General features: G+C 43.4%; 1 protein-coding gene across 6 annotated transcripts in view; it reads right to left on the minus strand.

Moving 5' to 3' along the window:
• Positions 1–8,062: 8,062 nt before the first annotated feature.
• Positions 8,063–23,142, minus strand: part of Sap130 (Sin3A associated protein 130) — a 64,554-nt gene continuing 49,474 nt past the window's right edge. For all 6 annotated transcript variants that reach the window (XM_041660383.1, XM_041660380.1, XM_041660382.1 and 3 more), the window contains 5 exons: positions 14,050–14,298; positions 13,766–13,891; positions 11,202–11,305; positions 9,424–9,537; positions 8,063–8,924 (listed from right to left, as the gene is read on the minus strand). In XM_041660383.1, the coding sequence (XP_041516317.1) occupies positions 8,766–8,924; positions 9,424–9,537; positions 11,202–11,305; positions 13,766–13,891; positions 14,050–14,298 (752 nt within the window). In that variant the 3' untranslated portion in view covers positions 8,063–8,765. The remainder of the gene's footprint in view (positions 8,925–9,423; positions 9,538–11,201; positions 11,306–13,765; positions 13,892–14,049; positions 14,299–23,142) is intronic.

A 23,142-nucleotide genomic window follows, 5' to 3' on the forward strand; every position in this document is an offset into this window, starting at 1 on the left:
GGAGACTGCTGGATAAAGAGCATCTTTGCTGGGTAAGAGATTTTGTAACCCGGCAGGGTGTACATGCCTTTAATCCCAGTACTTGGGAGGGAGGCAGGCGGCCCTCTGAGTTCGAGGCCAGCCTGGTGGGTGCTATGGAGACCAGAGGTTAGGTTATCCTCAGTCTCCTCTCCACCTTGTTTCTGAGATAGGCTCTTTCTGAACCTGCAGCTCAACACTGCAGGTCTAGACCATATCCCTTTTTTTCTTTTTTGAGATGGTTTTACTCTGAAGCCCAGGCTGGCCTTGACTTCAGGCAATTCTGTGCCTGGCTTTACTCTGCTAAGCCATTGGTCAAAACAGCTTTATTCATTAACCAATAAAAGCAATACATATACAGAAGGACACCCACATCATGGACCCAAGCTGCAATGTAGGAGAAAGATACATGGTGCTGAAGATGAGTGGTGGCGTATAGCCATCACTCTGACACACTCATAAAGACATGTGAGCTAGTCAAAGCCTGTGGAAACCTTTACAAAGGGAAAGCTCACTTGTGTTTATATTCCCAGCCCTTGTAGGCTGAGGCAAGAGAATTGGCTGTGAGTTCAAAGCCAGCCTGGACTGGAGAAAACCAGAAATCCTGCTTCACAAAACCAGCAAGCAAACTGCTCTGTAGCCCTTGAAAAACAACCATCTAGCCTGTTGTGGTGGGCCGCATCTCTAACACCAGTACTTGAGTGGTCTCTGAGGCAAGAGGATGAGGTGTTGAAGGCCTTAGCTGCATAATGAGTCTGAAGTCAGCCTGGGTTACACGAGATCCTGTCTACTAGCCCTCCACCATTAAAACCAAAACCTCAGCCGGGTGGTGGTGGCGCATGCCTTTAATCCCAGCACTTGGGAGGCAGAGGCAGGCCGATCTCTGTGAGTTCGAGACCAGCCTGGTCTACAAGAGCTAGTTCCAGGACAGGCTCCAAAACCACAGAGAAACCCTGTCTCGAAAAAACAAAAAACAAAACAAAACAAAACAAAAAACCCAAAAAAAAACCAAAACCAAAACCTAGAAACAGAAGTAAGGGTCTACAGCCAACATGATAGTCAGTGGCAACGACTGGATGCTTTTCCGTTTCTGTCAGACTCAAGGCAACAATGCCCACTTCTGTGGTCTCTTTTCAGCTGAGAGTTTTAATGAAAACAAAGAAAGCATGGATGCAGATGACATGACCTGGAAGGAAGACAAACTGAATTCCACACTATTGGGGAGAATAAACACGAATCAAATCTCAGATGAAAATTAATACAAAAAGATAAGCTATATAATACTTTAGTCACAGTCTTATTAGGTAGACCTTGATGGGTCTCTGTGTAGCTCTGGCTGTCCTGGAACTCATTCTATACCAGGCTGGCCTTGACCTCAGAAATCCACCTGCTGGGATTAAAGGCTTGCTCTACCACTACCTGACTTCTCCACTCTAACTTGATGTGGGAGTGATTTCTTATTAATAAAGAAACTGCCTAGACCCATTTGATAGGCCAACCCTTAGGTAGGCGGAGTAAACAGAACGGAACGCTGGGAGAAAGAAGCTGAGTCAAGGAGTCGCCATGATTCTCCCACTCCAGACAGACGCAGGTTAAGATCATTCCTGGTAAGCCAGCTCTTGGGCTACACAGATTAATAGAAATGGGTTAGATCAATATGTAAAAGCTAGCCAATAAGAAACTGAAACTAATGGGTCAGGCAGTGTTTAAAAGAATACAGTTTCCGTGTAATTATTTCGGGTAAAGCTAGCCGGGTGGCGGGACACAGCCCGCCGCTCCGTACTTCAACAGAGTGGTACCCAACATGCTAATGAACTCCACATAAAACCTGAGAGGTCTTAAAAAGGAGAGAGAGAAAATTTAAGACAGCTTTTTGCTGTTTGTGGGTTGCGTGCCGCAAAGAAATTGTCCTGACTCACCAGCAGGAAAAAACTGGCTGTTTTAAAATGCCGGCTTTCTGGGCTGTGCCGCCATTGCGATCTCTGTCTGGCTCCTGTGGGAGACAGAGCTTTTAAATGGAACATTTGGAGTAAAGCTCTATGGCTTGCTTGATGGCAATGTGGACTGCTATGTGCCTGGAACTGTATGTGGCTCAGGGGCACCAAATGGCTCTGAGGCAGGAGCAGCTTGGCTCAGCTCTGCCATGCTAAACTGTGCTGGTCTCAGGCAGGAACTACCGTAATTACCATAAAAACAGCGCATTTAAGGTTTCAACTGGGCAGGACACAGGCGGTACCGTATTACCTGTACATGGTGCAACTTAAGTTTTTAAGAACTGCTTAACATTTTAAAAAATGCTCCTGGATAGTAAAAAAAATGTTAGAGATTCACAATAAAACAGATTCAGACATAAAATACCACACTGTTGGATAAATGTACGTAGGCTTGAGAGAGTGAAGAAAAAGAATATAGAAAATAAAGTTAATGGTTTAAAAAAAAAAGGTAAAGTCTTTAAAGAGACAGAGTACAGATAGTTAAGAGATTAAAAGAAATAAATAAAAATAAGCCACGTAAAAATGGAAAATTCACAGAGAGTCTGGATTATGTACATTGTGCTTTCTTTAAAATTTTTGACTGTAAAGGAGCTAAGTACAGAGAGACATTTCATTACATGGGCTGCTAAGCTAAACCAGAATGGATATAAGGGTATTACGATTTCAAAATTTGGGTTTAAGAATATGATGCTTTGGAGAGGGTCTTCTTTTGTTTTCACAGAGGACCAAACCCTGTGGATTTCTTCTATTACAATTTGGTATGATAGACCACGCCCTCCTGAAAGGTTGTTGTGAACATCTTCAGAAAATTGCTTCGCTCAACTGCCAACTGAGATGAAACTAGCACACAGGTTATACCATGAAAGACCTAATTAACGACGCCCCCATTCAGCAGGAAGCAGTTTGGAGAGAAAAAACGGCGCCCATGTTCCCAAAATATTGTTTGTAAATGTTCTTTTACATTTAAAGGGGGAAATGATATAGGTATGAGTAATTTGCATTGGTGTGGATTTTACAGTCAATTTTGTTATATGTATATGTATTTCTGATCTTGATTAAGGTATTGTGATTGTGTAGTTCATTTAAAAATGTAATGTATAATTAAGAAATATAGGTTAATGGTTAATCATCAATAATAGTCAAGCTTGTAGTCATGTTAGTTAGATTTTCTAGATATATAGAGATACATTTCAGTTAGATAGACATTCTTCATATATTTCAAAGACTGCAGAATATGGCATTTAATGTTTTAATAACTTAGGACTTTTCATGACAATGAGACACTCTGCTCCTGGCGGCACCAATCTACTTCAAGGAGAAGATGGGCATCGAAGAGGATCCTTATGGAGTTTGATAGCCATTTGGGCAAGAAACTGCTCTTGCCTGAACTGTTGCATAAAATGGACACAGAGACCCCGCAGAGAGAGGACTGCTGAACTTGCCTAAAGGTGAGACGGTCTTTTGGGGTTCATGACTCATGAAAAAGTCTGCGAGACATTCTGCAGGACACAGCAGATAGTGACTGAACTGTCTTTGAAATTTTCTGCTTCATGGAAATGTCTGCTGGATACTATGGGCCTGAAGGCTGAAGATGGATGCCCCAACCATACAAAAGAACTTTGGGTGACTGTCCAGGCAGCAAGATGTCTCTGTCATTTCTAGAGTTTTCTTATTTCTTGTTTACTTAGGTAGTATTGTATCCTTCTGGAGTCTTTGATGGAGTTGAAGAATGAATAGATAGTTATAGTTTTCCTTAGTTATGATAAAAGATAAAATAGATATAAATATTATAACTGTAATTCTTGCTTGATAACTGTTTTGCTATATGTAATTTTACTATGTTAAAGTTAAAGCCTTTCTTTTTTGTTTAAACAGAAAAAGGGGAAATGATGTGGGAGTGATTTCTTATTAATAAAGAAACTGCCTAGACCCATTTGATAGGCCAACCCTTAGGTAGGCGGAGTAAACAGAACGGAACGCTGGGAGAAAGAAGCTGAGTCAAGGAGTCGCCATGATTCTCCCACTCCAGACAGACGCAGGTTAAGATCATTCCTGGTAAGCCAGCTCTTGGGCTACACAGATTAATAGAAATGGGTTAGATCAATATGTAAAAGCTAGCCAATAAGAAACTGAAACTAATGGGTCAGGCAGTGTTTAAAAGAATACAGTTTCCGTGTAATTATTTCGGGTAAAGCTAGCCGGGTGGCGGGGCACAGCCCGCCGCTCCGTACTTCAACACTAACTCTTTATGTCCCTACATCCTTTATAATAGTTCCTAGTACACTTTCATCTTCTTTCTGTCTCTTTTTTTTTAAATTTATTTATTTATAAAGGATTTCTGCCTCCTCCCTGCCACCGCCTCCCATTTCCCTCCTCCTCCCCCATCAAGTCCCCCTCCCTCATCAGCTCAAAGAGCAATCAGGGTTCCCTGACCTGTGGGAAGTCCAAGGACCGCCCACCTCTATCCAGGTCTAGTAAGGTGAGCATCCAAACTGCCTAGGCTCCCACAAAGCCAGTACGTGCAGTAGGATCAAAAACCCACTGCAATTGTTCTTGAGTTCTCAGTAGTCCTCATTGTCTGCTATGTTCAGCAAGTCCGGTTTTATCCCATGTCTCTATCTTTTTGAGATAATGTTTATGAACAGAACTGCAGAACACTAGCTGTTTTATGTCTGTCTCACTTAGTATAGTGAGAATGGCCCTGGAGGTCAGAGGCATTTATATCCCCCTGGACCTGGAATTATAGTCAACTGTGAGCCAACCAATGTGGACGGGCTCTAGGATCGAACCTGGGTACTCTGCAAGAAAACGACATACCTCCCTCTCCCCCCATATAATATTTTATTATTTGGAAATTTTGTACAGTGTACTCCAATCACACACTCACTTTCCATTTTTCCCAGGTCCACCCTTGGGCCTGCCTCCCCCCACTATACAACAACAAAAACAACCCAAGTCCAATTTGTGATGCCCATATATTAACTGTAACATGGTCCAATTTCCAGTGGCTAGACCCTTAACGAAAACTGAGTCCTCCCCATGACACCAGAGCCATTAATGGTAAAGAGCTACACTTCAGTATCTTTATCACAGTTTTATTTTTAAGGACTCTCTCCAGTAGCTTCCTGTTTCTTCTGTAGGGTTGTGTTGTGGTTATCACAGAAGCCTTCAATGTCTCTCATTCTCAGTTAGGAGTCTGCAGTCACTGGTCCCACTGCAAAAGCAGGCTTTCCCGCTGTGGCAGCCAGCGGGCAGATCCCGGACTTTCACATCGAAGGGCAACACAACACTGACAGGTTCTGCCCTTTTCTACCCTTTCCTCTCCCCTGCTAAGAACCTTAGATTACATTCCTACAGCTAGTCCCCAAGTTCCAATCCCCCTGTTTGGCTATTGACTCATTCTTAAGACAAAACACCGAGGTCCAACAACCAAAATTCATTATTTGGCTAACATGTCCAACCAGGACTTACCAACTCACCCTAACAGAGACTCTGCCTTTTCTCCTTAGCAACCCACTCCTGAAAAAAAAAAACAAAAACAAACAAAAAAACAAAAAAAACAAAAAACCCCACCCACAACCCTCCTGCTTGCTGCTGCTGACTATCTGCCTCTGCCCCATCCAGAGGCAGTCCCCACCCCCTACGATAATAAAGCTCCTTTGTGTGGAGAATCTGGTGTCTGGGTCTATCCTGCACCAACTGGGGTCGGGGGGCATCCTCTTTTACACACATGGTTTCAGCCGGAAGCATGGTTTGTGCGTAGACTTCAATACAGCTTCCTGTCTCAGCTCAGCTCACAGAAATCAACCTGGTCTCCAGTGGCAGCATGGAGCTCGGACATCGACATGGCTTCTGGTGGCAGCAGAGACCATGGGCATCAACATGGCCTGTGGCAGTAGCACAAATCATGGATATCAGTATGACCTCAGGCAGCAGCGCCGACCAGGGAGTCTTTGGCAGAGACTTAGTCCTCATTTCCGAGGACTTGTTCAGAGTCAGCATGGCCACAAGTGGTTGCAGTGGAGACGAGTGGCAGCTCTAGCCTAGCGGACGGTGTTGATAGGGCAGGGTGGGCCAGGGGTGGCTGAGTTACTCAACAGCACGCTCCTTCATCAGTCACGGCCTCGTACTTCAGTACCTGCCATCACCAAGTCACTAGCTCCACTTCTCTCTGCCACGGGTGCCCCTCCACTCTACCACCTTTTCAAGGCATCTTCCCCTAAGACTTGCCTTCTCTTAGTTGTTACCCTGCAGGCTCTCCAGTCTGTCTTCCCTTCTCTTGAAGGCTCTTTTGGTTTCTTAGACTCCTTATCCATGAACCCTGAAGTGCTGGCCGCTGCCGCCATCTTGAATTCCCCAAAGAACATTACACACTTTTAACCACCAAACCATCTCTGCAGTCCAAGGACTTTGCTTTTTTTTATACCTGAGTGCTATTCCTGTCTGTATCACTTTTCCTGTTTGTATATATTCACTGTACATAGCACAAGGTTTCAAGGAAATTTTCTTACAGCTAGGATAGAATTTCTAGTTTATGAGGCAAATATATATATTTAGCTTAGGAAACATTTGGTTTCCTTATATAAATACTACATTAGTGTAACTATATATATTTTTCAAGACAGGGTTTCTCCGCATAGCCCCATATAACCCTGGCTGTTTTGGAACTCACTGATCTGCCTGCCTCTGCCTCCCCAGTGCTGGGATTAAGATGTGCATAACCGCATCTGGCATAAATATAAGCTTTTGTTGGTTGTTTTTGAAAGCGTTTTGTTACACAGTATAGGATATCCTCAAACTGCTTCTGCCTTGACTCTTGGGGCTGGCATTTCAGACCTGCACTGCCATACACAGCAGAATCATTTATTTATATTAATTCATTTCATTTTTAGTTTTTCTGGCATGCCGTGTCATATAGCCTCTGCTGGCCTCAAACTTACTGTGTCATGGCACTCCTAACCCTTCTGCTTCATCTCCCAAATGCTGGAATTACAAGTGTGAGCTATCACAACTGGCATTAAGTTGCTTTCTGATTATTTGTTTTTAAGAGTATACGACTCTGGCTACCCAAGTGTGAACTGAACATGGATGACACCAATGAACACGCCAAATTGCAAGGAGAAAACCCCACGAGGTCTCCACCCTACACAAAGAACTGCAGGCAACTGAGTGAAGCTGAGAACGGGAGGAGGGGTTCTTCCCAGGTGACAGCACACAAGTGCTCGTCCAGTGCCCAACCATCAGTCCTGAAAACAAACATATAAGTAGCATTACATGAACTTGACAAGTTATATTTAGGGATGTATGTATGTATGTATGTATATAGGCATAGTGGTGCACACCTTTATTCCCAGAACTCAGGAGGCAAAGGCAGGTAGATCTCTGAGTTGAGGCCATTCTGGTTGACAGAGCAAGTTCCAGGACAGCTAGAACTACAGAGATACTGTCTTGAACAAAAAAAAAAAGAGAGAGAAAGAAGAAACAGGAAAATACCTGAGGTGACACTGTACATACATGGACAAATATATGAACACACACAATTGTGCCTGTGCCTGCCACCCTCCCTAAATAAACAAATAAATACACATATTAAAGAAATCAAGACTGGTTGTTATACCACACATATTACTTTAGATATGCCTTCACAATCCTATTTTAGAAAAAAAAAAAATATATATATATATATATATACACACACATGCACCAGGAGGCTCTGTCGCCAGCACTGTCCACTCAACAGTCCTTGTTTTGACCAAGATATATTAATGTAGGGCTGGCTGTCCAGGAACTCATTCTGTAGTTCAGGCTGTCCTCAAATGGAGATCCACCTGCCTCTGCCTCCCAAATCCTGGGATTAAAGGTGTGCGACATCACTGGCTGGCTTACATCAGGCTTATTTTAAGACAAACAAGAGTCAAGGGACTTTACCATTGAAAACACCATCAGGTTACTGGGGTAAGTGAGGAACAAAACTATAGCGCAGTAGACTGAACACTGTAAGTGCAGCACACCGAGAGAAACCTGAGAGAATGAACACCTTGTAGAAAGAGGCAAATCGCTCATCTACAAAAACCTCTTCTATCCTTTATTAACATTCGGAGAGCGTGGTACAGGTGATTAACAGCGTCATACCAGGAGGGAGGTACAGACAACCAAAGATGTGCTCCAGAGCAGGATCCCAGAGCAGTTCAGTGCTGTCTGCTCTCAACCTCCACAGGAATCCAGCTCTGACACAATGTAACAACATCACTTGGAAATGGTTCTTTTGAAAACAATGATAACTGATCACTTTCGTATGAGATGTGGCAGCTCTCTGGGTGCTGTGGCACCACTGTCAAAGGCCAATTTGGGCACTGGACGGTCAAACAGAAGAACTGACTGGAGTGAGAAGAGGTTTTATGTTTAATCTAGAGATAACAGATTGTCCAAGTGGATGCTTTCAGTCCAGGCTCAGTTCAGGCCCTGCAGGAATCCACCAGATAAATACAGTCTATGGACAGGAAGGCTGCAAACTCAGCTGGCCATCTGTGTCACTGAAGACAGAGGTGTAACAGGCATGAACCTGGAGGAAGGAGGACGCACCATGTCAGTCCAGCTCTGACCCTTCTGTGCCACCAGATCTGCTTCCTCAAGTAAGTGAAGAAAACTGTCCTGCACTTCAGTGCTCCATTGTGAAAGCAGCCAAAGCCCTCTCCCCTCCCCCCGAATCATCATTCTTCATAAATTCTGTTTCCAAGTCCGATTCTTCTGGGTCTACGCCTTTTCCTTCCGCTTCAATTTTGACACTTTCTTGACAGTCCCGTTCTTGTTGAGGAGCTTCAGGACCCGATCTTTGTGATCCAAAACCTTAAGCATAGAGTCTCTGGCCTCACTGATTTGGTCCATCACTAGTTTACACCTCTGCATGTTTCCCTGGAACAGAAGGCACAGCATTACCTGGCTGTCATGGGGACGAATGGCTTTTAGAGGACTGTTCACTTGGCAGAGGCATTCCACAGATAACAAGGCTGACTACACTATCCCTTGGAACTCTTGGCCCCAATTAGAATCTGTAAGACCTTATGGCTAAAGATACTGCATGACTTGGTAGAAGGACAAAGGGAAATCAAGGTGGAAGTGGATTTTCTTCTTGCTGGCTAGCCCTTATTGTGTTGGGAGAATTGTTATCAATAGTTAATAACTTAAGTCTTACTCATCTTGTGAACCCTGTGTGCAATACACATATAAACTAAAAAGTGGCTAAGCACCTCCTGACAATGCACACTGAAGTAAGTAAGTTTGTATAAAAAACACTTGTAGTGGGGAAAGGTATATGAGAGGGTATGGAGAAAGGAAAGGGAAAGCAGAAATGCTGCAATTAAAATACAATCTAAATAAACAAATGACCGAGTGGGTTGAGAACTCATCAAACCTGTATTAGCTCATTTATTCGATGGAGATCATCATCGGTTGCTGCTTTTTTCTTTGGGATAATCCCTTCCTGCAGGTTGGTGAGCCTTTCATAAACGTCATGTTCTAGATTTGTCTGCAACACACAAGAGGGAGCACGTTGTCACTGCAGAGCCCGTTCTGTGTCACTCCCCATTCTGTGAACTGCTGTAAGTGCATGGATGATAAAGACCTTGCTTGCACAGAACAAACTATAGAGGAATTACTTAATAAATACATTATGCTACAGCTGGACATAGTTCAGAGTCCATCGTCAAAGATAACTTTGAAATACTACACCAAATCCATAATTTCCCAAAAAATAAGTATCATTTTCACAGAAATACAATTTTATATTAATTTAATCCTAGTAACAGTACAATGGTGTTTTTTTTCCTAATTTATTTAACTATTTCATGCGCATTGGCATGAAGGTGTCAGATTTCCTGGGACTGGAGTTACAGACAGTTGTGAGCTGCTATGTGTGTGCTGGGAATTGAACCTGGATCCTCTGGAAGAGGAGCCAGTGCTCTTAACCTCTGAGCCATCTCTCCAGCCCCCCAATGCTTTTTTTTTTTTGTTGTTGTTGTTTCATGTACCTCAGGCTGACCTCAAACCTACCATGTAGCCAAGCATGACTGGGAACTTTTGATCATACTGAATTACAAATATGTGCCATTACATCCAGTTTCTATAGTGTTGGGCATCAAACTCAAGCCTTCGTGTATGCTAGCTAGGTAAGCTCTCTCCTCATCCTTTTCGACCCCCTTCCCCCGAAATAGGGTTTCTCTGTGTAACAGGCCTAGCTGTCCTGGAACTAACTCTGTAGACCAGGCTGGCTTCAAACTCAAGAGATTCGCCTGCTTCTGTCTCCCAAGTTCTGGGATTGAAGGCGTGTGCCACCACCGCCCAGCCTCACCATTTAGTTAAGGCCTTGCTCAGTAGCTCAGGCTGGTCTCTATCACAAAATCCCTACTACTACAGCCTCACAAATACTAGCACTCCTAATATTACCGCTTTTTGATACTCAGTAGAAAATGGTCTTGAGATCACTGTTACTGTAAATATAGGAACACTTTGGGAGGATACTCTGGCAGTGTTGCCTTAACTCAGATGGGAAGAGATTTTTGTCCCTCTCAGGTTTCTAGGAATGGTGGGTCACATAAGATGTGCACTGACAGATGACAGAGGGTGCAGTTCATGTTCATGGGTATATTTATTCATGAGTCAGAGAGGGCACAGTGCATCATACAGCCACTACAGGCTGCTCTCAGGAGCAAAGGAAGGCTCTGCAGTGAAGACTCCTGCCTGCTCTCTAAAGCAGGAGGGCACAGGTCTGCGTCCTACTAGGAGATGGTAGGGTACAGGACGTGATACTCAACTCTAACTTCAGGTTCCACTCCAGCACTTCCATGTGTCTTGGATCCAGGTAATCACAACTAAAACGCAGGCCTGGACAGATGGCTCAGTGAGGAAAGACACCTGCTCCCAAACATCGACCTGAGTTTGATCTCCTAGGACTCACACGGAGGAGAGAACCTACTCCCAAAGGCTGTCCTCTGATTCACCTCCATCAAATAATAAACAATCATCATTACCAGGCAATAGATATACTTGCTTTAATTGTGGGACCACAGGCCTGTGTGCCTTTCTCACACCACTTCAGGCAGCTCTGGGGATCAAACCCAGGCCCATGGCACACCGGGCCAGCTACCCACTGGGTTACCTCTTTGACACAAGAACCAACAGAACTGCACCTACCAGTTGCAGCAACTGGGCAGCACAGAGGTGGACTTTCCAGCCTTGGGCACGGCAGGACACTCCCTTCTGATTAGCTATTTCTTGTAGCATAGCTTTCTTCTCCTCTGAAACCACACACAGAGACAATTAAAGATTGCAAAAATCATTTGGGTTCAAGCATCTTAAGTGTTGATATTTTATCAAAATGTCTTTTCTCACATCTTTATGCATTTACACTGGGGGAATAGGGGTCAACAATATGAATAAAACTTTCCAAGCCGGGCGGTGGTGGCGCACGCCTTTAATCCCAGCACTCGGGAGGCAGAGGCAGGCGGATCTCTGTGAGTTCGAGACCAGCCTGGTCTACAGAGCTAGTTCCAGGACAGGCTCCAAAGCCACAGCGAAACCCTGTCTCGAAAAACCAAAAAAAAAAAAAAAAAAAAAAAAAAAAAAACTTTCTGTATGTTACTTCTGAGACAGGGTTTCACCATGTGGCTCTGTGTGACTTCACACCCATAGAGACCCACCATCATACCAGCCCCTTTTCTGTATTTTCACTGGTTCCACAGGAAAACTTTTAAGATATATTCTGTTAACAGGGTGAGCAAGCAGGACAGTAAGCTCCTATGGTAATCTCGCAGAGCAGAAATGGTTCAGGAAGCCGAGTCTTGTTCTACGTGTGGGGCTTAGCTGGAGAGCTGGACCAAAACTTCTGGAAGCTATAATCCCAATACTGGGAAGTTTGAGGTACAAGGATCACAAGTTCAAATAATGTGTTTAAATAATAAAGTCCGGTTATTACCCAAGGCCTTTGAACACATTATACAATTAACCATTAATCTGCATCCAACATACTTGGTACTAAGACATTTCTCAACAGGTGTGTTCACTGTATAGCTGTCTTCCTCCTTTTCTAGATTACATATTTTGAAAGTCTCTATGCTTTGAATGGCTACATGATTTGTATCATTTCATTCTTGCTTGTGCCTTCTTTATTCTTTTCAATTCTGCTAAAAACTTTTCCAGACAATGATTTTGTGTCTGCATGTCACTGGTTTTAATTTTTATTCATTACCATAGACTTAACTCTGTGATCCACCTAGACCTGGAGGGGAACGATGAAACTATGGAAGCCAAAGAATTGCAGCGAAAGCAGAGATTACGGGGTACTGTACACAGATGGGTTGGGATGGGGGCATTCTCCTGAGCCATAGAAAGAATGACCTACTGGTTATAATGCAAGTTAAAAGCAAGGAGTTGGATAACTCCTTGTTGATGATCTTGTTGGATTTGCTATTCCTAGACCCAAATTGTTCCAGGAATATTCAAGCCTTCTTTTATTTTTCCAAAGACTGTTTTTGCCACCCAGCTACTCAGTTTTCGTGTGCACATGAAAAGCTGGGAACCATCTGTGCCTGGTGCAATATTTGCCATGGACAATGTACAGGCCCTGTATGCTCAGGGTTAAGTCGTTGTCAGAGCTCTCTGTAGATGGACCGCCCTAGCACATGAATCCTACAAAACTTCTCTAGTGCTCAGAGCACAACAGTTTTCTACTGTCTTTGGTACAGTGTCTGAAAGCAGCCTGAAGGAGCTCCGACCCAAGGGCTGCCCAGGTCCAAGCACATGAAGGAATAGTGGGATCGACCAGGGCTGTCAGCAAGCAGCTGCGGGGGACAGGGTCTGTGAGGTCTTGTTTCAGTGATTTGTTCTTTCTAGTTTTCATTTTCACTGTCGTCTGCACTCATCTTTACTATTTTCCCATCGTACTTCATTTGAATTTGTTTTTAAAATCAAGTTATGAGATTGAATCTAGGTTATTTTGTCTATTCTTTTCCAAAGCCAGATGTGGTGGCACACAACTTTAATGACAACAAAAGCAAGTGGGCTGGAGAGATGGCTCAGCGGTTGGGAGCATTGTCTGCTCTTCTAGAGGATAAAGGTCCAGTTCCCATATGGCAACTCACAACTGCTTGTACCAGTTCCAGGGGATTACCCCCTCCCCACGCAATACACCAATGCACATGAAATAAATAAGTCATTAAAAAAAAGTTGTATTAAAGTTCAACAACAAAACAAAATACCAAGTGTTTACCCTGGAGCAGTTGATTTTTACTTTTTTAAATTTAGCATATCTGTTCCTGGTGTCCATGGAAGCCGGAAGACGGCACTGGGTTCCCTAGAACGGGAGCCATCTAATTATTTAGTTGTGAGCCACCACGTATGTGCTGACAACTGGACTGGGGTCTTCTACAAAAGCCACCAGTGCTCTTAACCACTGAGTCAAACTGCAATACAATTACAGGTTCTTCTGCGAGTACTGGGGAACCAAAGAGGTTATCGTCGCAGTAATTGGGGAGCTGTTACCACACAGAATTTATTTTAACTAAGGCTTCCCTTTATTCATTTTACTGGGATTCCAATAAGCACACAGATTTCTGGGAGCAAATAATTTCCCACTGTTCTATTCAACTGATATTGCATTAGTTGGAAACTCGAGGACTGTGGTTCTTTTTATTGTGATTAATAAACAGCTTACATGTTATGCCATTTCATGCGTACTAGACGTTTCTGAGGAAACTAACCTTTGACCCGGACGTCACTGTACCTCTGAAAGTGGTGGTAAGCAGCTTTCCAGGGGTTCCGATAGTGACGAAGCAAAGTGATGGGAGGTCTTGGTCGCACTGGGACGTATCTCACTCCTTCTTCATCTATTCACATGAGAAAACACGAGGACATTAAACAGCATATTATATATTTTACATAATTCTGAAGTTCAACTCCAGTAAGTGAGATGCAGTGACACCGATGCCCTGAGACGGACTTGACTGGGGTAAGAACCGGGAGACGTTCGCCCCAGCGGTCTTACCAATATACTCTTTGGGAGGAGACTTTCGTTTCTCCGTCTTCACCAAGAGGCTTTTGGCAGTGGATTTCTCATCATCAGTGCTGTTTGTCTCCATCATATCCCCTTCTTCTGTGGAGATCACATGCTGCTGCTTTCGAGGCTTTTTCCTTGGGGAGGCACCAGGTGGTAGGTCACTCGTAGGCATCGACAGGTTGCTCGCCAGCAAAGCAAGAGATGGAGACACAGTGTTGGTAGCCAGAGGAGGCACTGCTGTTGGGGTGAAGCACACAAACCAGTGAGCACCAAACACTGGGAGGCTTCTCTCAATTTCCAGAGCAACAGTAACGAAGACAGCTGGCTGGCTAATAAGCCCAGAGGTTTCTTCTGGGCTCGACAGCATGTAAAAAACTGAGGCAGAGGCCGGACGGTGGTGGCGCACACCTTTAATCCCAGCACTTGGGAGGCAGAGGCAGGCGGATCTCTGTGAGTTCGAGACCAGCCTGGTCTACAAGAGCTAGTTCCAGGACAGGCTCCAAAACCACAGAGAAACCCAGTCTCGAAAAACCAAAAAAAAAACAAAACAAAACAAAAAAAAAAAAACACTGAGGCAGGAGCTGCGAACAACCGCTTCCTACTATCCAGACAGTGTGCAGAGAAACGGTCCGTAGAGCAGGAAAGCTAACACTAGTCTGAGCTAGTGAGGACCAGAGCGAGGACTTACCAATCACACAGGTTCACCTGAGTTTTCATCATCCATGAACACGTTTCCTGTGTCACTTCTAACAGCTGTAGCCTATACCACTAATAACTACAAACTGCCTCACAGCTATCTTAATCACTAGCATTGAACAAAAACCTCCAGGAATTTCCTTTGAGTAGTGGCTCCCAGCAAACCTTAGACATCACAAGGAACTATCGTCCATTTGCCTTCCCATGAGTGGTTATTTTTTCTGGAGCCAGGGTTTCTCTGTCCTGGAACTCTGAGATCCGCTTGCCTGCTCTGTCTCCCGAGTGCTGTGCTCTGTCTCCCGAGTGCTGGGATTAAAGGCGTGCGCCACCACTGCCCAGTTTAAGATCTCAACTTTTTATTTCCCTGTTTTTCCTGTGACCACACATACTCTCTTATCATTCTTCCAATAAAAGCTGACTGCTTCAGTCATCTCTGACACACTGCTGGATGAGAGGTCCACTCCGCCCAGACTGCAAGAACTTAAGAAGTGATTTTCTACAACAAAACCCTTTGACTCTCCACAACCTCCAGAATATCGTCAGGACAAAGCCATGTATACCTGCCAGCCAGCCAGCCAGCCAGCCAGCCAGCCTACAGTATTCTGCCTGAATGACAGAAGAGGGCAGCAGATCTCATTACAGATGGCTGTGAGCCACCATGTGGTTGCTGGGAATTGAACTCAGGACTTCAGGAAGAAGAGCCAGTGCTCTTAACCTCTGAGCCATCTCTCCAGCCCCACCTGCAAACTATTAAAAGACTAATTTAAATTTTCTTTTTTTCACTACAGATAGTGAGCCACCTGACCAGATCCTTCTGTCCCTTTGAAGAATTTCTTCTGTCCAAACATCTAACAGCAGGTGTAATCTTAATATATTTTGGCTTGCTTCACCATTCCCTACTAGGCCCTGCTGCTGTGGTACAGTCAATGAAAGACAATTTTACACTGTTTTCCTTTTAATTTACTTCATTATTGGATTCCTTCTTTTTTTTTTTAAAAAAAAATTTTATTTAACTATATCTTATGTGCGTTGGTGTGAAGGTGTCAGATCCCCAGGAACTGGAGTTACAGCTGTGAACTGCCATGTGGGTGTTAAGAATTGAACCCAGGTCATTCTGGAAGAATAACCAGTGCTCTTAGCCATGGAGCCATCTCTCCAGCCCTGGATTCCTTCTTAAGACTGTTCTTTAGCAGGGCAGAGTTGGTGGACACCTTTAATCAACTCTGAGCTCAAGGCCAGCCTGGTTTAAAAAGTGAATTCCAGGACAGGTTCCAAAGCTACTGAGAAACCCTGTTTCGAAAAACAAAAAACAGCCGGGTGGTGGTGGTGCACACCTTTAATCCCAGCACTCAGAGGCAGAGGCAGGCCGATCTCTGTGAGTTCGAGGCCAGCCTGGTCTCCTGGTCTTCAGGACAGGCTCTAAAACTACAGGGAAACTCTGTCTCGAAAAACCAAACCAACCAACCAACCAACCAACCAACTGACCAACCAAAACAACTAAAAAACCAAAAAGATCAAAAGCCCACAAACAAAACCCTGTTCTCTGGTGCTTTTCCACATATCCATTCATTCTTTCTGTGCATGCACATGCGCGCACACACACGCGCGCGCGCGCGCACACACACACACACACCACATGTATGTATGTATGTATGACAACTATATATAACCACACACATATTTGTGTATATATATATAAAATTAAAAGACAAACAACAGGGTCTTAAGATGGGCAGTGAAGGTGCACACCTTTAATCTCAGCATTTGGTAGGCAAAGGCAGGCAGCTCTGGTCTACAGAGCTAGTTCCAGGATGGTCAAGGTTACACAAATCCTGTCTCAAAAACAAAACAAAACAAAACATCAAAAGAAACCAAAACCAAAAACCAAATCAAACCAAACCAAACAACAAAAAGCAAGCAAGAAACAAACAAAAAAGAGGGCCTGACAATGTAGTACTAGCTGGTTTGCTAAGTCACTATATAGACCAGGCTAGCTCAAACTCAGAGATCCTCCCGCCTTTGCCTGCTGAGTGCTGGGATTAAGGGTGCCTCTGCTGTCTTAAATTTAAGATTTAGATAATTACTAACATCACTGTCTTCAGGCCTCTCATGACCGAGAAGCTTTGCTCTATCGTATTCTGGGTTACTATACTGTCTATGTGGTTAGATGTTAACTTTAGCACTGACAGACCCTCCATTCTCCAAGTTGTAGCCGTCTCATCTATCCCTTAGATCAGACAGGTCAAGATTTTCCTCTGAATAGGCTGTGCCCCTTCCTGTTCATTAGCAAGAAGTTAGAGAGAATGGCAGAGAGTGGTGTCATGCCTGAGTTCAAGGGTAGCCTCATCTACACAGTGAATTCCAGGACAGCCAGAGCTACATAGTAAGATCCTGTCTCTAAAATACCAAACCAAACCAAACCAAACCAAACCTAGTTTAACTCTCCGGATCAAGGGTTTTTACCTTATTAGCTGTTATCCCATCGAAGGCACACCAGGAAGCACCCTATGGTCATTTAGTTTCCTTAGAACCTTCTGGCATAATTTCTGCTACTAAGTCATACATACAAAGCTTTGGTAAAAGAATCCCACACCAAACGAGGTATATAAAACATTTTTTCCTAAGTCACTTTCTCTCTATTAATCTGTATTTACAACTATGCTAAAATCTTTTTAATAAACTCCAATACTGTTTCATCAAAGATAAGTTTTATTATTACAAATCTACAGGAAAAACAATTTCATAAGGCCTACAGAAAAAGGCCGCGTCACTATCTTAGGACCCACTCAAGCTTTTTATCTAGCTCCTTTCTTTTCCTGGTTTATTTTTTAATCTTATTTTATCATTATTTTCTTTTCTTTTTTTTTTTTTAAAATATTTATTTATTTATTTGTTATGTATACAATAGTCTATCTGTGTGTATGCCTGCAGGCCAGCAGAGGGCACCAGACCTTAGTACAGATGGTTGTGAGCCACCATGTGATTGCTGGGAATTGAACTCAGGACCTTTGGAAGAGCAGGCAATGCTCTTAACCACTGAGCCATCTCTCCAGCCCTATCATTATTTTCTTTTGTCTTTTCTAGCTGCCTGTTTGTTTTTAAGACAGTACAAGAAGGGGTGTGAATGTTGGTGGGAGGGAGGTGGGTGGGGTGATCAGGGAGGAGTTTGGGCAGGGGGAATCATAAGCAGAATATACTGTAAAAATCTATTTTCAATTAAAAAAAGAGACTGAATTATTTTAGGTAGGATGGATTATATAAATAAAAATAAAAACAAAACCATTAATGCTCGTAGTCCAGTCACAGACAATATGGCCATACAGGGCCATGGAGGAGGAGACCTAAAGCTTGTAGTCCAGTCACAGACAATATGACCATACAGGGCCATGGAGGAGGAGACCTAAAGCTTGTAGTCCAGTCACAGACAATATGACCATACAGGGCCATGGAGGAGGAGACCTAAAGCTTGTAGTCCAGTCACAGACAATATGACCATACAGGGCCATGGAGGAGGAGACCTAAAGCTCTAACAGACTACTCATGTCAACTGACTTAAAGATTTGTCTCTTCAGTCATGCACGCCTTAGCTTCATTTGCTAACCTGACACACTTGGAGATGCAGAGTCATAACAAGAATAATTAAGAATTAATTGTAAACTGTTTTGGTTTATATGTCTCCTTATAAAAACTAAGTTTACTCTTCTGTAATTATGTTCTTGGGACAAAATTAGCTACTTGATATAAAAAAAAAATCTGTCTGTCGGGTGGTGGTGATGGCACATGCCTTTAATCCCAGCACTCGGGAGGCAGAAGCAGGTGGATCAAGGCTAGACTGGTCTATAGATCAAGTTCCAGGACAGCCAAGGCTATACAGTGAAACCCTGTCTTGAAAAACCAAAACCAAACCAAACCAAAAATCTGATTTCGATTTTGTAAAAGCACAATATACAAGGATCAGGAGAGTGAAGCTCCCAAATTTTCAGTGAATTGTATTTATATTTTAAAATTTAGTTTGGGGGCTGGAGATATAGCTCAAAGGTTAAGAGAACTGGCTGTTCCTTTGAGGACCTAGGTTTAATTCCTAACACCTACACGGCAGCTTTCAATTTTTTTGTGTAACTCTATCTCCAGGGGATCTAATACCCTTACATAGATATACATGCAGGCAAAACACTGATGCACATAAAATAAAATTTAAAAAAATCATTAAAAAAATAAAGTTGCATTCGGGAGGCAGAGGCAGGTGGATCTCTGTGAGTTCAAGGCCACCTGACCTACAGAGTGACTTCCAGGACAACCAAGACTGTTAAACAGAGAAACCCTCCCTTGAAAAACAAAAACAAAACAAAAACCCTTAAAACTTAGCTACTAAAAGTTTTAATTCAGCAATTGTAATTTTTAAGGCTCAGAATCTTAACAGGGATAAATTATTCTAGTTTATAAAATCCTAATCTTATGAGATTTACTTATTGCAAATTGTTAAAAAAAGGTAATAAAGGCATCTTTTATATATAATGTTGAAGTTTAGTCTAAAGCAGGCAACTCAAAACAAGTTTAAAAGTAAACTTGAAATTTGTTTAATATGATAGTCAAAATCAGGTATAATAAATGGTTATGGAGAATTCAACGCTTGAGTAAAATGGGCTAAATTTACAATATACTTGCATGGCAGGGCAGCCCTAGGCTCAAGTGGTACCATTTCCCTTGAATGGGACACTGACTCCAGCAGAATAAACTGTGTTAGTCGTTACAGAATGAAGACTTGACAGAGCATACTTACGTGGGTCCTATCTCTGGCCATGCAGGCAGACCAGGAAAAACTCCTTATCTTTAGAGAAGTTGAATTACCACTCCTGTCTCACATGGCAGAGAGATGGATTCCCTTGCCCAGTGGAGGATCTTAATAGTCTGCACCCACATCCTTAGTGTATCAAGCAACAAAGGGGCAAGTAGCAATTACTGTGCACTCACTGTCTCCAGAACAGACACAGAAGGATGTTGTGAAACAGGAACCTTTTACACAAGCCTGCCACCTGACTGGTATGGACCTGTATACTACTTCAACTGGCCAAACCCTTCACTCAGGCTTTCTATTCTCCTCTTAGCAAGCTAAGCCCAGGGCAAGCAGTCAATACCTGACTGTGTAAGACTGGCTCAGCCACAGGCCAGTCAGCAGCATGTCTAGTCTGCAGGTGCCACCTGTGGATCCGCCACAGCAGGTAAAGAAAGCAACACTATCTGAGGAGTAAGAGACCTGGAGTACCAAAGGCCACCACATCTGTCTTGGGGCCACCAGCTCTAAGCTTGAATAATCCAGTAAGTCACATTTGGTGACAGGGATCACGATACCCCTCCCCCCCTTTGGACTCATGGTAATATTAGCCATATGCTTCCTACAGAGCTAGCACAGGAGCTCCCCAGGACTAAGCTCTGACACAGAGGATTTTACCAGCTCTGCTGTATCTAGGAATAATAGGTTTGCAAAAAAATTATTTCTTAATGAGTTATGCTCAGCTACACATTCAAGTAACAGTTGGTCCTTTTATGGATAATACAAGTATTTTCCGAAAATACAGAGGGCCTTACAACTCTGTAAAAGGCCCACACTACTAACTGCTGAAGAAGAGGCCAGCGATCCCCAGTTCCATGGCTGGTTTACTTGGAATCCATGGCTAATCACCTTACTCACAGGCCCCATGGGCCTAACGCCCTTCTTCTAGATGTAACGATTGGGCCTTGTGTAATTAACTGCTTATTAAACTTTGCCAAACAAGAACTAACCTGTGAAATTTTTGTACCTAAGGGCCCAACACAACCTCTAACTCTTTCTTAAGACAAGTGAACTGCCAAGTAACTCTACCTTGTTCTAGTTTTAGCTGACTGCATCTTGCACTTCCCACATCTGCTCCCCAGTCCACACCAAGCGAACCCTACTGAGTAGAACATTCTCATTCAAATACACCTGCAGCTTCTGAGGTCCGATAGTTTACAACACAGAAACCGTCCCCAACCCGCAAAATTTTGTTTTTGGGTCTCTATACACCATACCCTTTTACTCTCTGGGCCCAAAGTCCTTTCTGGCATGAGCCTACTGGCAAACAGGTTACTCTGACCTTCCCTGGGTGGCATTCTCCTATGTCTTGTGTAAGTACAACACTATCACCCTTCTGGTGTAGGAGGCTCTCCTGTTCATGTGTTGCTTTTATTGGTTAATGAATAAAAAAACTGCTTTGGGCCTGACAGAGCAGAACTTAGGTTGGTGGAGAAGACAGAACTGAATGCTGGGAAGAAGGGCAGAGTGAGAGAAGCCATAGATCCTCTGCCTGAGATGGATGCCGGTTAGAATCTTGCCAGTAAGCCACAGCCACATGGCGATATATAGATTAATAGAAATGGGCTAAACCAAGATGTAAGAGTTAGCCAATAAAAAGTTAGAGCTAATGGGGCCAGGCAGTGTGGTTATTTCAGGTGTAAGCTAGCAGGGTAGCTGGGATAAACAAGGGGGCCCTCTCCTTGCAACACCCTTCTCTATGATAAAGTCCTCAAAAGCATTGCTTGGGCTGGACATATGCCTATAAACCCAGCACGTGGAAAGCAGAGACAGGTGAACAAATTTAAGTTACACAGTGAGAACTTGCCTCAAAACAGAACAACAAACCAAGGCTGGAAATGGAAATGTAGCTCAGTTGGTGGAGTGTTTGCCTATCATGCAAGCAGCCCAGAGATAAATCCAACGACATAAACAGAACAAAACACAACAACAACAACAACAATAACTAGGTGTGCTATCAGAAGTTGGTAATCCAGCATTTGTGAGATGAGAGGTAAAGATCAGGAAGTTCAAAGTCATCCTTAGACACAGTGAGTTTAAAGCCACCTTGAGTCAGAGAGACTGTCTCAAAAATAAAAATATAAAACCCACAAAATCTGGATATTGTAGAACATGATTTTAACCTCAGAAATGGGAATTTGATGCTAGCGAGGGCTACACAGTAAGGAGACAGGAAGGGGCAGAGAACCTAAGCTGGATATGGTGATGCATATATGTACTTGCAGCATTCGAGAGGTAAAGGCAGAAGAACAGGGACTGCAGAGCTAGCACTGGCTACAGGGTTCAAGATTCACCGCTTACTACACACTGGGCTCCAACCAACCGCATCTCTCTTCTAGAGTCAAGCACATCTGGGGCACTCCTGTCACGGTTGTTGACACTGACTGATCTCTAGGCCTGGAGGGCTCTTCTGCAGACATCATCAGGGCCAACACTTTGGTTCTTTCATGTGACTCAAGGGTCACTTCCAGAGCGAGGTTCTTTTTTTTTTTTTTTTTTTTTTTTTTTTTTGCATTTACTTATTTGTGTGTATGCCCGGGCATAGGTGGAGATAAGAGGATAACTGGGTGTCAGATTTCTCCTTCTACCGCGTGGGACTGGTGGAATTCTCAGGACATGGGATAGGTTGAGGTTAAGATTTTCTTGGATATGGATGGCACTACTGACCAGCTGGCAGGCCAGGATGGAGAAAAAAAAGGTGGAAGAGGGAGAGGAAACTGCTCATCTGGGCAGCATAACCTGCGCCACACCCTCCCTACTATTATGGATGAACCCACTGAAATCACGTGGACAAGTTAACTCCTCCTTCAAATTGTTTCCCCCAGGCACTCAGTCCCAGGGAGGACCCAAGCGCCAACTTCCGAGACCTGCTTTGTTTTCTCCAGAGCACTTAGGATGCAGCTGAACAAACTGAAATATTTGCCTTTTACATTTTGTCCCTTTTACTAGCACATAAGCTAGAAGAGGGTGACACATTCGATTTATCAAATGGTACTATTTAATTTCAGCACTTTGTAGGTTGATGCACGACTACTACTGGCTTCTGGACAGACAGTAGTGGGGACAATGTGCCAATAGGCAGGTAACAGAAATGAGACCATTTCATTCCCCTCAGGGTTTTCCACAGCATCTGTCAATGGCAGCATTAAGGAAAAAAATCCGTGGAATAATAAAAATAAAAGAAGTGAATGTAAATAACTAGCAGGTGTTATCTGTTTGCTTATTTAATTTTTGAGATAGATGGTAGCTCAAGGTAGTCTGGAACTTACTGTTACTCTAGGCTAGACTTGAACTCAGGCTGCTTTAGCTTCCAAGCCCTGAGATTCTAGGTGTTAAGTTACCTGGATAAACAGTAAGTTTAAAAAGCTATTAAAGATGGTGCAACCACAGGCCTTTTCTCTCATGCAGCAATGCAGCAGAGTGAGCACAAAACGACTTGACTTCCACACCAGATTTTCTATTCAGTAAACGCCACATAGTGATTAAGTTACTTTAAGTAATCAGAAAACACATGATCCCATACTAAATTATTTAGCACACACACACCTAAAGAC

The sequence above is a fragment of the Microtus oregoni genome, unplaced genomic scaffold (assembly GCF_018167655.1).
Source record: "Microtus oregoni isolate MIOR12 unplaced genomic scaffold, Mior012 000011F_ref0000422, whole genome shotgun sequence".
Taxonomy (NCBI): domain Eukaryota; kingdom Metazoa; phylum Chordata; class Mammalia; order Rodentia; family Cricetidae; genus Microtus; species Microtus oregoni.